Here is a 16,711-nt window from a genome sequence, read left to right as displayed (position 1 = left end):
GGGTGCGCCAACAACCTCGGGGTGTTAGGCGAGAAGTAAAAATTAAAGATTACCAATTTGAAGGGCAAAAATTAAAGACCACCCCAAATGAAGGGCAATCCGCGCAAAAAAAAGTATGTAATGTATAATATATATATATAGATAGTGTATACTTCGGTCATGTTTGGTAAATTAGATTGCCGAAGGTATATTTACGTAAGTTTCCCTTTTTATTTTTATTTTTAGAAGAAATCAACATAACGTTCCAAATCTGAAGATAGATTGACATATACACATGTGACTTTTAATACTCACGTTCTAAAAAGTTTTGTTTGGTTCTCATCAACAACAGAGGACCTTTTATTTTTTTCTTCAGTCAGGTAAATGTGGCAACCGGTAACCGGACCGGTTAAACCGGAACCGGAACCGGAACCGGTAGAACCGGTTCCGGTTAACCGTGTAAATGTTTACCGGTCCGGTTTCAATATTTTGGAAATTGGAACCGGACCGGTTAAACCGATGAAAATTAAAAAAAAAAAAAGGATATATAGTATATAGTACATATATAGTATATATGTATATATATAGTATATATAGTATATATATTAAGTTATACCTATATATAAGTATATATAGTTTATAGTACATATATATAGTATATATATTAAGTTATACATATATATAGTATATGCAAGTTATACATATATATGTATATGAAAAGCATTATTCTGTATTGCTGACTTGCTGTTAGACTGTTAGTCAGTAAATATTTAATTATAAAGTTGTATAACATATGTAAATATACCTATAATATACTAATAAATACTATAATATATATATAATACAAAAAACAAAAAAAAAAAATTTTAACCACTCCAAACCGGACCGGTTCCGGTTTGGAGTTTCAAACCGGTAAACCTGAACCAGTTAAGCGGTTCCGATTTTTTAACCGGAACCGGCCGGTTCCTTAACCGGTTACCGGTCCGGTTCCGGTTGGAACCGGTTAACAGCTTTACAGTCAGGTATCTGGACATTTTTTTTTATTATTCTCATGGCTAAACAAGATAGCCCAAAACAAAAAAACAAAAAAAGTAATGGTGCCCTCTCAAGAAATTTACATGTATGAATTGGTCCCTTCACCAACCCTCTGTATTTTTTTAAATATAACTCTAAGTTCCAAAAAAATTAAAATTACTCCCTCCATTTATATTATATAGTCTCACAAATGTCCTGTTTTACTTACTTTCGGTGAATCTTAGAAGATATGCAACTCTTTTAAACAGTAAATGAAGACTTTCTTAACTTTGATTAAATTATGTGAGTTAGCATAAAATTAAGTAGGAGCTCAAAACTTTACAAATACTTGAATTATTCACTTCTTATTCTTATTGCTCTTTATTTATTCTCATGGCTAAACAAGATATCCAAATAAAATGTTCAAAAAAAAAAAAAATAGAATATCCAAATAAAATATGTTGGTGCCCCCTTAAGAAATTGATAAGTATGAATTGGTCCCTTCACCAACCCCCTATATTTTTATTCTTCCAACTTCACCAACCCCTCTAATGACAAAAAGGTTCAAATGGACAATAACTTATGTGGTCGTAGTTTAGCAAGACTTCACGAAATCTAATTAACAAGCACACTATATTTTATTTTACCAACTTATTGCTATATTTATTTATTTATTTTAAATTATCCATCCATAATAAAACCAACCGCCAATATGCTTTCTTAAGCCTATCTACATGACAATATCACAACATTAAATTTAAAATAAAGGTAGAAATATCTGCTGACCGACCTTGAAAATAAGCCACTCACATTTCAAAGTTACATATAGCAAGAAAAGATTTTTTAAAAGAAAAAGCCGATGAAAACTTCTTTCTTGGTTTAGACCCAATTCATGTATTGACTCATTCAAAATTGCTATGATGAGGTCAAAAGATAGTGGGGGAATTATTCAGGAAATTGAGTTCACATACAGTTTGTGTTTAGTAAGACACAAAAAAATTTATCAAAAAATAAGTTAATTTTTGTGTGTGGTTGTTACAAGACTGGTTGTTAGAAGATATTTTTCAAGAAAAATATTTTTCACTAAAAGAAGAAAACTGTTTTTTCTCAATTTAGTCTTCTTTCTTCATAATTATCTCAACTTTTAATTTCATAACTTTAACTAATAGTTACACATCATTACCGGTCTCTGAAAACGCTATCTAGGTTGTTAATATTATTTTAGTTAATCAAGTCTAAGGCTCGAGCGTCAGATCCTTTTCAATATTAACGACACTTGACTCAAAAAAAGTGACAGACTAGATAAGAACACAACGACAATAGTCGGATTTGATCCTCCTTGTCTTCATAAGGTTTGAATATATCTATCATATCGGTCGAGCCGATCTTGTTCGTTGATGTTACCTATAGATAACACAAGTCAATCTATAACAAATGTTTTTCCGAATAATAATTTTCACTCTCCAACAAAATATAAAGATATATTTGTCCGGAAAATATTTTTTCAAAAAATAAGAACGTTTTAAGAACGTTTTTCGAAAGATGACTTTTGTCATATCGATAGGGGCGGACCTATGTATACTTTAGCGGTGCTCTAGCACCCATTAAACCAGATGTAGACTAGATATAGTTATATAAGAAATATATGAAATTTGGGTATAATGATTAAAAAAGCACCTTAAAAACAAATAAGACAGTTGGGTGCTCAAGTTTCTAAGTAGAACTTTAAAGGTTTGGATGACTACGCCGTCTTGTGTTCGAACCTTTGCTTTAGCGTTGGTCCGCTTCTCATATCGAACACATCTGTATTGCCACAAAGTATTGATCTTAAAATCATATATCTGCCTTTAATTATCAGTTGTTGTTTCTTGATCAAGGTAGGTAGCTTCTTATAAACATTGCCCACCTAATCTTTTATTCCGTAAGTGCAATGCAATCCACTCTCTGTACAAGTCGTAATTAGGTAGACGTGTACACACAAACACACACCAAAAAAAAAATGGCGAAATTTGAGACAAAATCTTTAAAAATGGCAAAATTGAATGTTATGGTAAAGGGTGTTATCAGATACTATTTCACAAAATAAATTTAAACAAATCTCTCTCTGTCTCTCTCTCTATATATATAATTTTTTTCCCCTAAAACCCAATATACATATTCAATATGGGGTTATGACTTGTAAATAATATTGTTTGCAACAAATTTCAAAGTGATAGAGACTGACTGCAAATCACAAATAAAATATAAAGAAACAGGAATATTTTGTTGATAAATAGCGCGGGTATTAGGGATGAGCGTTCGGTTCTTCGGTTCGATTTTTTCAACCTTCGGTTTGGCTGTTTTGGTTTTTTGAAGGTGGACACCGAACACCGAACCAAACTAGTTCGGTTTGGTTCTTTCGGTTTCGATTTTTTTGAAGTTCGGTTCGGTTTCAGTTTTTTTGATATGATATTAGAAGTGATTCCATTTACACTAATTCATATTCTCAAAAGCAATAAAACATAAAATTGATAAATTGAAATCAAAATCAAACAAACAGGATACACAAGAACAAAAAACCATAACCATGATGTAGGATTACTAGGTGTTATATACATAGAGTAAGAGTAATTAAGAAAACACATAAATGACATACATTAATCCTAAAGACACATCCTAGTCACATTCTTTTGTTAAGGATATTACAATTGGTTTTTTTTGGGCTTAAACTTAATGGGCATGAACTATTTTAATTTTTTTGGGGTAATATATTAAATTTCGATTTAAACCGAAACACCGAAGAATCGAAATCTAAAAACCGAACACCGAAGTTTTTGAAAACGTAAATTGAAATTGAAAAACCGAATTAATTCGGTTCAGTCCGATTTTTCAATTTTCGATATTTATGCCTAGCCCTAGCGGGTACAATTTTGCTTATTCCCTTGATTATTCTCTCTGATTTTCTCTTCGTAATTCGAGGGGCATTAGTGGCGTGTTTCTCGAACGTACGATGATTTCGACCTCCTTATGACGTATTTGATAGCCAGGAACGTCGGGCATCACTTCGGTATTTGAATTTGAAAGACAATATTTGGTGTCTTGTTCTCTTTGTAAATACTTATAATTTATGGGATACTCGAGATGACTTTTCAAGAGAACATGCGTCCTGTTATATAGGCGTGAGTTAGGGTTTAGGGTAGAGCAACCAAGGGCGGATTTAGGGTATGGCAGGGTGTTCACTCCAACACCTTCGGCAAAAAATTACACTATATATATATGATAGATTTTTGGAGTTTGTGTATATATATATATAGATTTTGAACACCTTAAACAAATCCAAAAAGTTAGCTCAAATGGTCCAGGATGTTCAAAATTCTCCAACATCCAAGGTTCGATTCCCAGCGTTGACATTATTTTTTATGTTTAGCTTTTTGTTGTTTTTTCGAACCCCTTGAGTTCAAATCCTGGATCCGCAACTGAGAGTAGCCTCCAAGAAACCTCAGCAGATCGTAGAGTTTAAAGATGGGTTGGATCCGTCTTATAGAGTCCTACAAAATTTCGATGTCTATAAATGCCCCCTACTTCAAGGTTTGTCGGAATGTAGACTTGCCAAAACTCAAAGACGAGACTTGAAGTATCCATTAAAATGGAGCTTCCATCTTTGAATTTTTGTGGTTCCATATTTGGCATAGCTGATTTTTGAGAGACTATGAAGGGTAGATTTGGTCCCACTGGGCATGCCAAATTTTGTAGACAATAAAATTCAAGTCCAGAAAATAATAATTAAGGCAGAAACATATCGCAACAATCGTAGTATTTGATTCCAAATATGAGTGTTATAATCATAATCACTATGATTCCTCTGATTCTTCCTTACAAATATCAATTCGAGAGCTTTTGAACTTGATTGATTTGATTTTGAACTTGTACTTGAATTCAAGGGCCTTTGAGCTAGATCTTAATTTGTATTTGAATTCAAAGGCTTTTAAGCTTGAGCTTGATCTTGAATTTGATGCTCTTGATCTTGACTTGCATTTGAATTTAAGGGCCTGAAGCTTGAACTTGATTATATATTTGATTTATTCGACACGAACGCTTTGATGGGCGCTACACAAACAGTATTTATCCCACAAACAAGTAACTTTGAACTTGGACGCCTTGGTTTTTCAGTTGTCTTCGTTCTTGATCATCATATATTTGAAACTTGTAGGGGAATGCTTGTAGAAAACTTGTAGCGTTTGATTCGCAAGCTCCCTCTGGCTTCTTGTTTTAATTCTGACTTTTTTCTGAATTATGAAGACTCCTATTTATAGTTGTAGGATGAAGGAGTTGTGATAAGGATGAACCCTTTTCGACCAATTAGAATGACGCGACATAGCCATATTTGATTGGCCGGAACATGTCACTTGTGCACGTGGCACATCGTCATTGGCCTTTGATTTGATTAGGCATGCTGCATTATTTTGACACGTGGCGGGATCCTACTTGCTGTCTAGTTTGACTTAGGGTGCCACATCATTTGACGGGTGCCACATAGAATAAGATGACATTCTAGGCTTAGGCCAGGTTTCAAACCATGTTTGGACATACAATTTAGATATTTTAAGTTGTATTTTCTCTTATAGACATAAAAACCCCACAAATTGTGAAAACTATCAAAACATTCTCAATTCTTATACAATCTTAACAAATGAGCAAATCATAGTTTATAACAAAATTAGTACATTACTAGAAGGCTTTTCTAGAAAATGCAACATCAATTAATCAAACTTTACTTCAATAAAATCGAAAATTTAACATGAATAATAATGTAACTACTATTTAATATAATCTTCCCACATAAATTAAAGGTTGATAAACATAAATAAAGGTTGGTGGAAGTTAATGAGATTGGTAAATGATTGATGGGGGTAATTGTTAAAAATATTTACCAACTTATGGATCTTTTTTTACAAAATATTTACTTATGAGTTAAATTTTGTATTTAAAAAAGTTGAAACCATGGTTTCAAATCCCAAACCATGCTTTTTGGATGATTTGAGTTTAAACCATGGTTTCAAACCAGGTTTTAAATCATGATTGAAAATTGATGACCAAACGCTGGTTTGAAAATTGATGGCCAAACACCTACTTAGCAAAGTGGTCTCATCATTTGTAGCCCAAATTAATAGACTAGCTCAATAAAAGCGGACCATTAATTAAATCCATATTTATTAGACTTAAATAACTAATCAAAATTATATTAATTCACAATATTTATTTGGACTAATATCTTGAATTTATTATGATATGAATTTCTTTTGAATTTAAATTTAATAAAATTGCATTATCCACAAATATAATAAATAAATACTAACTTAAGACAAAAGGTAAAATCTTAAAATTATCATTGTCGTATTCGAATTTAATTACAAGGCGAATTCCGACATTAGTCGACATAAAGTAGTTACACGTTTTTTTTTTTTGGTCCAAGCAACAAGTGGCTATACCTATTGTCATTGTTATTGAAGTTTTGGCCAAGTACCATATATTTAGGTGTCGTTTGGCCATAAATATCAAAAAAATTCACCTTTTTTTGGAATTTTGGATTTGAAGTTGGAGTTAGAGTTGTGTTTGGCCATAGTTTTTAAAATTGTAGGTGAAATGTAGTTGTAAAAAAGTGAAAAAAGTGATTTTTTTTAAAAAACAATTTTTTTTGAGTTTTTGGTATTCCGAAATACAACTTCAAGTTGTATTCAGAGTTTTCATGGCCAAACGTTGATTCCGGAAAAAAAAGAATAATTTTTATGGTTAAACGACACCTTAAATTAAGACATTTTTTTTTAGTGAAATGGTAGGTTGAGCCAATAAAGTAGTTGTGGCTTATCTCGTGTTGTGCTATGATAGAATGGATAACAATTGTTAATCGTTAATAGGAGATCTCGAGTTTAAATTTGAGAATGGAAGAAATTTTGGTAGACGCTTTTATTTTTAATGAACTTTATATTGCGCAAATTTAAATTAATCGATGCTCAAAATAAATATCTTACACTGAATAGTAAATTTTTTACAAATACTTTTAGATGAATAGAGTAGCCACATCTTCGAACCCCACATTATCTATATATAATAACATAACAGAAGGTCAAACATGATTCAGTACATATATAAAATTTAAGTCAATGAATATAAAATTGGAGGGAACATAAGAACATAAAAGTTATACATCTCAAATTTATTTGACTAGTGTTCAGTATAATCACAACCCTATAAGAAAGCACGAACTATATTATAAAATATCATCTACGATCGTACCTGAATTACAACTGAAAATGCTGCAGCTAGCGAACAATATAGAAAAGAGTACCTCCACATTTTCGGAGAGAAAATTATTGTTAATTTCTTATGACAAAAACTTTTTTTATAATTCTACAGGAATATAACATTTCAGGAAAAGTTCTAGCAGTTATGTCTATTAGAAAATTCGAAATTTTGGCATACCAAATTACAACAACAAGAAATAAAATCAAGAATTAAAGTTGAATGAACCAAGAACTTGAAACAATTTCTTAGTCCAAAAATATAGCTTCATCGAATATTCTTTTTGTCCCTGCCCACTAATTAAAGTAAGAAATAACCACTCTTTAAAACTTCTCATTTAGATGAATATTCAGAATTAAAGAAACTTTGCTTCACTTCAACGGAAATTTTTCACATATTCCTCAAATGTGAAATGACGTATTGCTTTTGTGTGTGATTCCTTCTCACCAACCATGCAGTTGGTGATTAAAATAATTACGTGAACTATATTCGACTGAAACTCCCCTATAAATTTCTTTGACTTGAACTATATATATTACGTGACTTAAATTATATACGTAATGATTAAAATAATATTACTCTCTACATTTAAATTTAAGTGTCTTAGTTTAATTAAATACGATATTTATAAAATAAGAAAGATTTTTAAATCTTATGGTATTAAATATGTCATGTAGAGTATCAAAATTAATATGAGTTGTCAAATACAAAAATATACATTTTTCTTGAAGCAGATCAAAAAGAAATATAAGACACTAAATTGAAATGGAGGGATTATTATTATTTATCACAGACAGAACCAAAATTTGAATATTATGGGTTTGAGTTCCAAATTCTACCTCAACCCTATGTATTTATGGGTTCAAAAACTATTATTTGTATTTATTTTATAAGCTTTTGCACATACATAAGATTTGAGCCAAATCACTGCGTTCAGCTAAACCTGTAACTTGTTCTCTACATCTGCCTCTATTATCTATTCACTGACTTAATTTTTGTTTTGCATAATCATTTGATATTTGTAATTCGTTAGTTGTCTGGTCGATTAATTCAATACTTATAAAAAAGAAAAAGGTATTCCTTACCAAGAATTTTCAACCATTGACTTAATTTGTTATTATTATACCTACAAACTTAAATTCTTGAATAGATAAAAATTAAAAAGATGGTTGGTGGGTTTTTTCTTGGGGGTGTTAGTGAGAAAAAGCCTACCTTGCTGCCATTCATTTTATATACTAGAAAGCGAAAGCCTGCGCTCTGCGCTGGTCCAATCACACTGTCTGAAATTAATAGTTTCAGTTGTAGCATGTTTGATTTTATTAATACGGTGATGCTTTTTTCTTATGTAATAACCATATTAATGGTCTAACATAAAAAATCATGTCATTTATAGATATAAAATCAAGAAATGATAATTAAACATATCACTAAGTTAATAACTAATAAAGTATGGTAGAGGTTTGAACAATAAATCACTTCTTGGATTTATTGGATCTTTTTAAAGTTGCTGACACTGTCAGGTGATTCTGCTCTGCCAGTTGCATCGATAGGTGCCTTGAAACAAATTCCTTAGTAACATTACCATCTCAACTATGTTGCATTCCATGTGTCTTCTTTTTACTTTTGTTACTTCCACTTCTTTGTTGCCTAGGTGAGAGATCTTCTTGGCCACCTTATCAAAGCATATATCCAGCATAGCATCCTCTATCATCCCCATCAGACATGTCATCGTCATCGCCCAAGTCAATATCATAAGCGGTAGGTGATGTTGCTTGCTACCACATATTCCCAGGAGATGTGGTACTGGTTGTGCAAATTTTCTTAGCTAGAGGTGTAACATCACACCCTTTATGTTGCTGATTGTAGGGGTGGGCATGGTACGGTATATACTGATTACCATACCGAATATATAGTTACATATACAATTCATATATATTAGTATTGAAAGACTATCAACTATATAATCTAGTATTAGTACAAAATTAATTATTTAGATGTTGAAATTTTGACTAATTAAACTTGATTGAAATGCCCTTTTTGTCTAATTGATTTACGAAGAGGATTGCTTGTGCTTTCTTTTGAATATTTTTACATGTGTAAGGTGTTAGTACGATATTATTGAGACATTTCTTAAATAGCCGAAGTGATAATTCTCAATTATATGAGTATATGTAAGTCGAAATGAAACAAACTATGGTTACCGATTTACCATACCATAAAATATCAAAACCGAACTTCAAAATACCGAACCATACTGAATTAATTTGGTATGGTAATGGTATAGTATTTTTAAATACTGAAAACAGAAATTATTATACTGAAGTTTTTAATACCGTACCATGCCCACCCCTAGCTGATTGCTACCAAATGGAGTAGTCACCTGAGTTGCAATTTTTCCACTGCTCTTAGGCACAAAAATTGATGCATTAGGGTTGAGACTTATGCCCGAAATTGGTGAGCTACTCTCCTGTAAGCTTTCTCTTTCACTACCATTAAATTTCTATTGCAGCACCAGTAATTTTTTTTTTCAAGCCAACCATACTGCTTAAATTTTACCGAAATGACCAAATTGCCCTCCAAAGTCTAAGCAGGCACGTTGACCTGCTGTGTTCTTACTCCCACTTATAAGATAGTAGAATATGTACAACTACCTTCATGTTCTCCACGTGTCTTCAATCAGAACCGTCGTTCCCATGTGCAATCCAACGGCCGGTATTGATCTTCAACTAACACATCGGCCTGCCAAGTCCAACACTCAATGACAATGTATAATTTCCCATTCTATTTAAACACCTAACATTTGGCTCAACAAACTCAGGAAATTCAGCTTAATTTATTACTCATAAGCTTTGCAATTTCCTAACTCCAACAACCAAAAAAAAAAAAAAAAAAGAATAGAGCAAACGTTGATATATACATTGCACCTATAGCTCAAATATTCATCAAACATCACATATTTTTGGTTTTCCTAACCAATTGAGTACTTGATAAAAAAATGGAGTACTATGCCAATGGAAGTAGTAATGATCATACTAGTCATGATGAACAAGATTTTTGCATTAAGGGCCATCAACAACAACAACAAGAAGATCCGTTGAATTGGAACATGTCAGCAGACGCTCTCAAAGGTAGCCACCTTGATGAAGTCAAAAAAATGGTGGAGGAGTTTAGGAAGCCAGTGGTACGACTAGGGGGCGAGACGCTAACGGTGGCTCAGGTGGCCGCCATAGCTGCACGGTCAAGTGAGGACGTGACCGTGCGGCTATCAGAGGCGGCCCGGGCCGGAGTCAAGGCTAGTAGTGATTGGGTGATGGAAGGAATGAGAAATGGGACTGATAGCTATGGTGTTACTACTGGTTTTGGTGCAACATCACATAGAAGGACCAACAAAGGTGCTGCCCTACAGAAGGAGCTAATAAGGTAAATACAAATTACTACAACGTAACATTATTATACATAGTCTAAATGGTCTCTCATTAAGTTTTACTTTTACCTTTTTGATTACTGTCTGGAAGAGTGAATAGAACCAAATATTATGGGGTTTTATAATTTTTTGGAATTTAAGTTATATACATAGTCTAACATATTATAATTAATAGGTCGTTTATCATGTTTATTAGATTATATAGATAGATTAACAATTATTCCATTATAATAGAAATTTAAACTTGATTGTGTAAATAGTTTTACGTCCGCAATGAATATCATACATAAACTCATATTTTTTCCCTCTGGGGCGCGGATAAATTTAAAACTGATCATGTAAATAATTTTTACCTCATCAGGGAGGTAGGTAGCTACGTATAAACAGTTAAGTAATAATTAGGAAGGTGTAGCCTTCATTTCCATAAATAACTAAACAAATTAAGTGAGAGAAAAAGGATCGGGGGTAAAAGTCAAGAAAAAGAAACCAGATTATTGTTTTTTCATGATCTTTTCTCATGATAATTTTACTAGGGTATATTGAATCGTCGAATTTATTAATAGAAAATATATCTTCGTTAACAATAATTGTCCATTTGCTCTTGTCGAAGCATTTTTTTAAAGTTTTCCTTATCTAATGCCAACAAACAGATAATTTTTAAAAACAAGAATCAAAGTGGGTGATTTATTTATTTTTATAAAATAGTGGAGTTGTAACATAAAAAATAAAATGAAGTCCATATTACTAATATGTTAGGTGTGTCTTCATAGATTTTGAAAAGGTAGTTGTAGACACGTATAATGCAAATAAAAAGAAACCTTTTCTTATTCCTTTTAATTTATTACTAATATTTAATTTACTCAATTTATTTTTACCCCAAAAATAAAATTCTTAATTAATCTAATAAAGTTTGGAGGGTGTGAACATGCCACGTGAATTGACCAAGTGCACTTGACAACATGAAAGTCTTTATACATTATGAAGTAGTTCAATAGCTGCTTTTTTCGTTTGGTTTTCGTTTGCATAATAAATGATAGCTGCATATTTAGGTCGAATTTTTTGCCTAAAAAAGGAGGCCTTTAATGATGGAACATCTACCTATTTCATCCATAAATTTGTTAGGTTAAAGTAGTCCATGCTAATAATTCATAATCCAATCTTTCGCTGGAAATTTATATTATATACATTAGGTGAAATTATTTTTTATGTATATATAGTAGATGTTGAATCTCTTTAGCTTTTTTGTAATTCTTTTAGTGAAAATTTTGATACTACCGTTGATCGTACCCCTTTGAAGATTTAAAATGTTCAAAGACGGGCACTTTTACTAAAATTTAAGGGAAAACATTTATTCATAATGTTTCAATACATTCATGCGATAATTTTTTCCTATATTTGATTGGATAGGACAAATTCAAGGTTTGGTTAGAATTTGTAGAATTTTTGTACGTCAACTTAAGCTTGATGATTTTGCTAAACGGAATTTCAGGTTCTTGAATGCTGGAATCTTTGGCAATGGGACAGAGTCTTGCCACACGCTGCCACACTCCACCACGAGGGCGGCAATGGTAGTGAGGATCAACACCCTACTTCAAGGCTACTCTGGCATAAGATTTGAGATTTTGGAAGCTATAACAAAATTGCTCAACAACAACATTACCCCGTGTTTGCCCCTCCGTGGCACGATCACAGCGTCTGGTGACTTGGTACCACTGTCCTACATTGCGGGGCTTTTAACGGGCCGGGCCAACTCCAAGGCCACCGGGCCTAATGGAGAGTTGTTGGATGCTGTCAAGGCGTTCCAACGGGCCGGTATTGACACCGGCTTCTTTGAGTTGCAGCCCAAAGAAGGATTAGCTTTAGTGAATGGCACTGCTGTTGGCTCTGGCTTGGCCTCAATGGTTCTTTTTGATGCCAACATTCTTGCTATACTTTCTGAAGTTTTATCAGCAATTTTTGCTGAAGTTATGCAAGGAAAGCCCGAATTCACGGACCATTTGACACACAAATTGAAACATCATCCAGGCCAAATTGAAGCTGCAGCTATAATGGAACACATTTTAGATGGAAGTTCCTATGTGAAAGAAGCCAAGAAAATCCATGAAATGGACCCTTTACAAAAGCCTAAACAAGACCGTTACGCGCTTAGGACATCTCCACAATGGTTAGGCCCGCAAATCGAGGTGATTCGATCGTCAACTAAGATGATTGAGAGAGAGATTAACTCTGTTAATGACAACCCTTTGATTGATGTATCAAGAAACAAGGCATTGCATGGTGGGAATTTCCAAGGGACACCAATAGGTGTGTCAATGGACAACACAAGGCTAGCACTTGCCTCAATTGGTAAACTCATGTTTGCACAATTCTCAGAACTTGTCAATGACTATTACAACAACGGGTTGCCTTCGAATCTCACCGGGGGACGGAATCCTAGCTTGGATTATGGATTCAAAGGTGCTGAAATCGCAATGGCCTCATACTGTTCCGAGCTCCAATTTCTTGCAAATCCAGTGACTAACCATGTACAAAGTGCTGAACAACACAACCAGGATGTCAACTCATTAGGCCTAATCTCGTCAAGAAAGACAGCAGAGGCAGTTGACATATTAAAACTCATGTCAACCACTTATTTGGTAGCACTTTGCCAAGCCATAGACTTGAGGCATTTGGAAGAAAATCTCAAGGCCACAGTGAAAAGTGCAGTGAGTTTAGCAGCCAAGAAAGTGTTGTTCACTGGCCAAAATGGTGAACTTCACCAATCAAGATTCTGTGAGAAAGATTTGCTCACAATTGCTGATAGAGAATATGTTTATGCATATGCTGATGATTGCTGCAGTGCTAATTACCCTTTAATGCAAAAGTTAAGACAAGTCTTGGTGGATCATGCATTGAAGAATTCTAACACTGAAATTTTCCAAAAGATTAGTGCATTTGAGGAAGAATTGAGAATTGTTTTGCCTAAGGAGATTGAGAGTGTTAGATGTGATTTGGAGAATGGAAAGGCACCTATTGGTAATCGGATTAAAGAATGCAGGTCATACCCATTGTACAAGTTTGTGAGGGAAGAATTAGGGGCTAACTTTTTGACAGGTGAGAAAGTTCAGTCCCCTGGTGAAGAATTTGACAAAGTGTTCACAGCTATGAATGAAGGGAAGTTGATAGATCCATTGCTTAATTGCTTGAAGGAATGGAATGGTGCTCCTCTTCCACTTCGCTAAGAGAAAAAAGTTATGTTGCTCGGGCTCTGACTCTTAAGAAATGCCACCGAGTGCGTGTCGGATCCTCTAAAATGATGCATTTTTGGAGGATCCAATACTGATGCGAGCAACATAGGAAAAACGTGGGGAAAGGCGATAAAAAGGATATTGTCTTCACCGAGTTTGGTACATTACTTGTTAAGTTATTTTTCTGGTTTAGTGGAACTTTTTTTTAATGGTTTGTATGAATATTTAATTTGTGAATCTTTAAACTTATTGATAATATTTTGTATCTTGTTCTTAAGCAACTGTATTTTAAATTTTTGTGGCTTCCTTCAAGAAGAAAATGTTGTATAGAGATTAAGAAAATCGACTTCAACAAGTTAAATATCTTTCATTGTCCCCACACTTTTGGGTTTAGGTAACTAATTGTTTTGTTTTGTCCCTTTTGCTCTTTAGTTTGTCGTCATTAGTTTGATTATGCTGGCCCTATTGCCTCATGATTGTTGATAAGACAGATAAATATAGTAATATTTGGCGACTAAGTCTTTGTTAGCCAACAAATCCCCTTCTTGATTTGTCATTGAGTTGGGAGGAGGTTTGGTAGGTGAGGAGAGAGAGTGAAAAATGATCTAAAATTTTTGCACAACTTAATCATGAGCTTTTTGACAAAAAGTAGGTAAACATAACATGAAAGAAACTTAAAAAACACAATGTCCTAATCCATATTACTCATTTATCCTGAACTTTGAATGAGAGAAATGGGTCAAATTTTGAGAGTAACAAGGTCACCTTTCTTTTCTGTATCACAAAAGTGCTATTTAATTCAAAATGTCATTTTTTTCCTTTTGTATTATAAAAGTCATATTTCTTTTGCTAATTCATTCCAAATGTTGCTCAAATTATATATCCAGTCACTTTCTAATGACGTGACACCTATCTTTTACGAGAAAATAAATAAAGAACACCGAACCCTACCTATTCTAACCAAAAACCTCCGCTCCAACCCAATATTCGACCCGTAAAATCTCTTTATATGCTAAACAAATGTTCGAATAATATTTCAAAAAGATTTTTTCAAGAATGTCCAAAAAGAGATAATCAAAATGTCCCTTAATTTTTTTTTACTATGTGACATCAGTAATTTGGTGGGTGATTTCAGTGTCAATACCAAAATAGCAATTATGTAAGCGGAGGATGTTGTGATACATTCAAGCTTTGCATGAAGTCTAGCACAACGGGTCTAACGAATGATTGTTACAGTTACACTTATCTACCTAAGCTTTAGTGGCATTAGCCTCACTAAGCCGTAAAATCGCAAGCATTTTCTTGAGATTAATGTGAAGGAGATGACATATTTTACGTGGTTGACTTAACTACTTAATAGACGAATGAAAACACCCGCAAAAAGATTTCCAAAAATTTAAACCAAAAGTACTTAACTAGAACACTTTATTTGGAGATAAGGTGTTAAACTGGAATAAATCTTAGATCTAAAATACTAAATGGAATATCCTGACAAATTTAACGGACTACCGATGTATTAAGCATAATAAAATGAAATACATGGAGTAATTATATGGTACGTTACTCTTTCAACTTGCACAAAATTCCTTTTACACATTTTCCTTTATAAATATTCTTTTACACACTTCAATTTGTAAATTCGTGTCTAAAATCTCCTCGAATAGCGTAAGACTACTTTTTTATTTTTATTTTTATGTAAATCATGTAGTCACAACACGACATGTCATAAGGTTTTAAAAAAAGGAAAATGTTTAAAAGTCAATGTTAGAGTATGTAAATATTTAGATATATTTTGTAATCTTCTATTTTAGGATAGCATAGGTTAGAATCCATTAGTCAAATTAGTTCCAAATTTGTAGCCTACAATTATGTTGTACATGATATATATTAACCTATGGAATGAACGAGAATAGACACGACAAATATTCTCTTTCATGGTATCAGACTAGGTCTCTCCTAAAACCTTAGCAACCTAAACCCTAGCCGCCGCCCAATTTTTTTGTCTTCCTTCTCTTCGGCCATTCCTCCACCTCTTCTCCATGGCTGACACGTCCAAGTTGCACCCTGCGACTACAGTCACCAATATCAAATCATGCATTCCTATTGTTCTTGACTATGAAGGAAGCCAATACAACAACTGGGCTACCCTCTTCAAGCTCCATTGCCGAGCAAACTTGGTGATCGACCACATACTACCTCCTGCCTCCCCCACCGTGCCACCACCGGCACCGGCAGCAGAGAAACTTGCTACGAAGGCTCTATGGGAACGGCTAGATGACATTGTTCGTCAATGGATATATGGTATAATATCGAATGATCTTCTTAACAAGATCATTCATCAAGAGGACAACGCAGCCGAGGCATGGAATCGTCTTGTTCATCTCTTTCAGGACAACAAATTGGCTGGGCTCTTGCTCTTGATGCAAAATTCACCAACACCAAATTGGTGGATTTTTCGAATGTGAAAGCATACTGCACCAGGCTAAAAGTTCTCGCAGACAATCTCGCAAACGTCGGCCACAAAGTTTCCGACGAACGACTTGTGCTTCGTCTTCTGCGAGGATTATCGGAGGAATATAAAACCTTTCGAACGACGGTACAGCACTGTACTCCTCTCCCATCTTTTGACGTTGTCCGGTCGATGCTCGAACTTGAGGAAGACAGCCATGGCGACGACGCCATTCACGACTACGGGTCGAATGCTGCTCTCATTTCCCACAATATTAATCCTCATAATTTTTCTAGTAATGGGCAGTCCAACAATTCTGAAAATGGTTCCAATAATCGA

General features: G+C 33.8%; 2 protein-coding genes across 2 annotated transcripts; both read left to right on the top strand.

Annotated features, from left to right (window-relative positions):
- Positions 1-10,083: 10,083 nt before the first annotated feature.
- On the top strand, positions 10,084-14,302 carry LOC132640013 (phenylalanine ammonia-lyase 1). The gene is made up of 2 exons (XM_060356418.1): positions 10,084-10,692; positions 12,186-14,302. Exons 1-2 carry the CDS (start codon positions 10,268-10,270, stop codon positions 13,915-13,917), a joined length of 2,157 nt encoding a protein of 718 aa, XP_060212401.1. The 5' UTR covers positions 10,084-10,267; the 3' UTR covers positions 13,918-14,302.
- Positions 14,303-15,962: 1,660 nt separating this feature from the next.
- LOC132642101 (uncharacterized) lies at positions 15,963-16,388 on the top strand. Its single transcript, XM_060359376.1, has one exon. It carries the CDS (start codon positions 15,963-15,965, stop codon positions 16,386-16,388), a length of 426 nt encoding a protein of 141 aa, XP_060215359.1.
- Positions 16,389-16,711: the final 323 nt, after the last annotated feature.

Source organism: Lycium barbarum, chromosome 5, assembly GCF_019175385.1.
Source record: "Lycium barbarum isolate Lr01 chromosome 5, ASM1917538v2, whole genome shotgun sequence".
In the NCBI taxonomy this organism is placed as follows: Eukaryota; Viridiplantae; Streptophyta; class Magnoliopsida; order Solanales; family Solanaceae; genus Lycium; species Lycium barbarum.
This window is presented reverse-complemented; position numbering and strand designations above follow the sequence as displayed.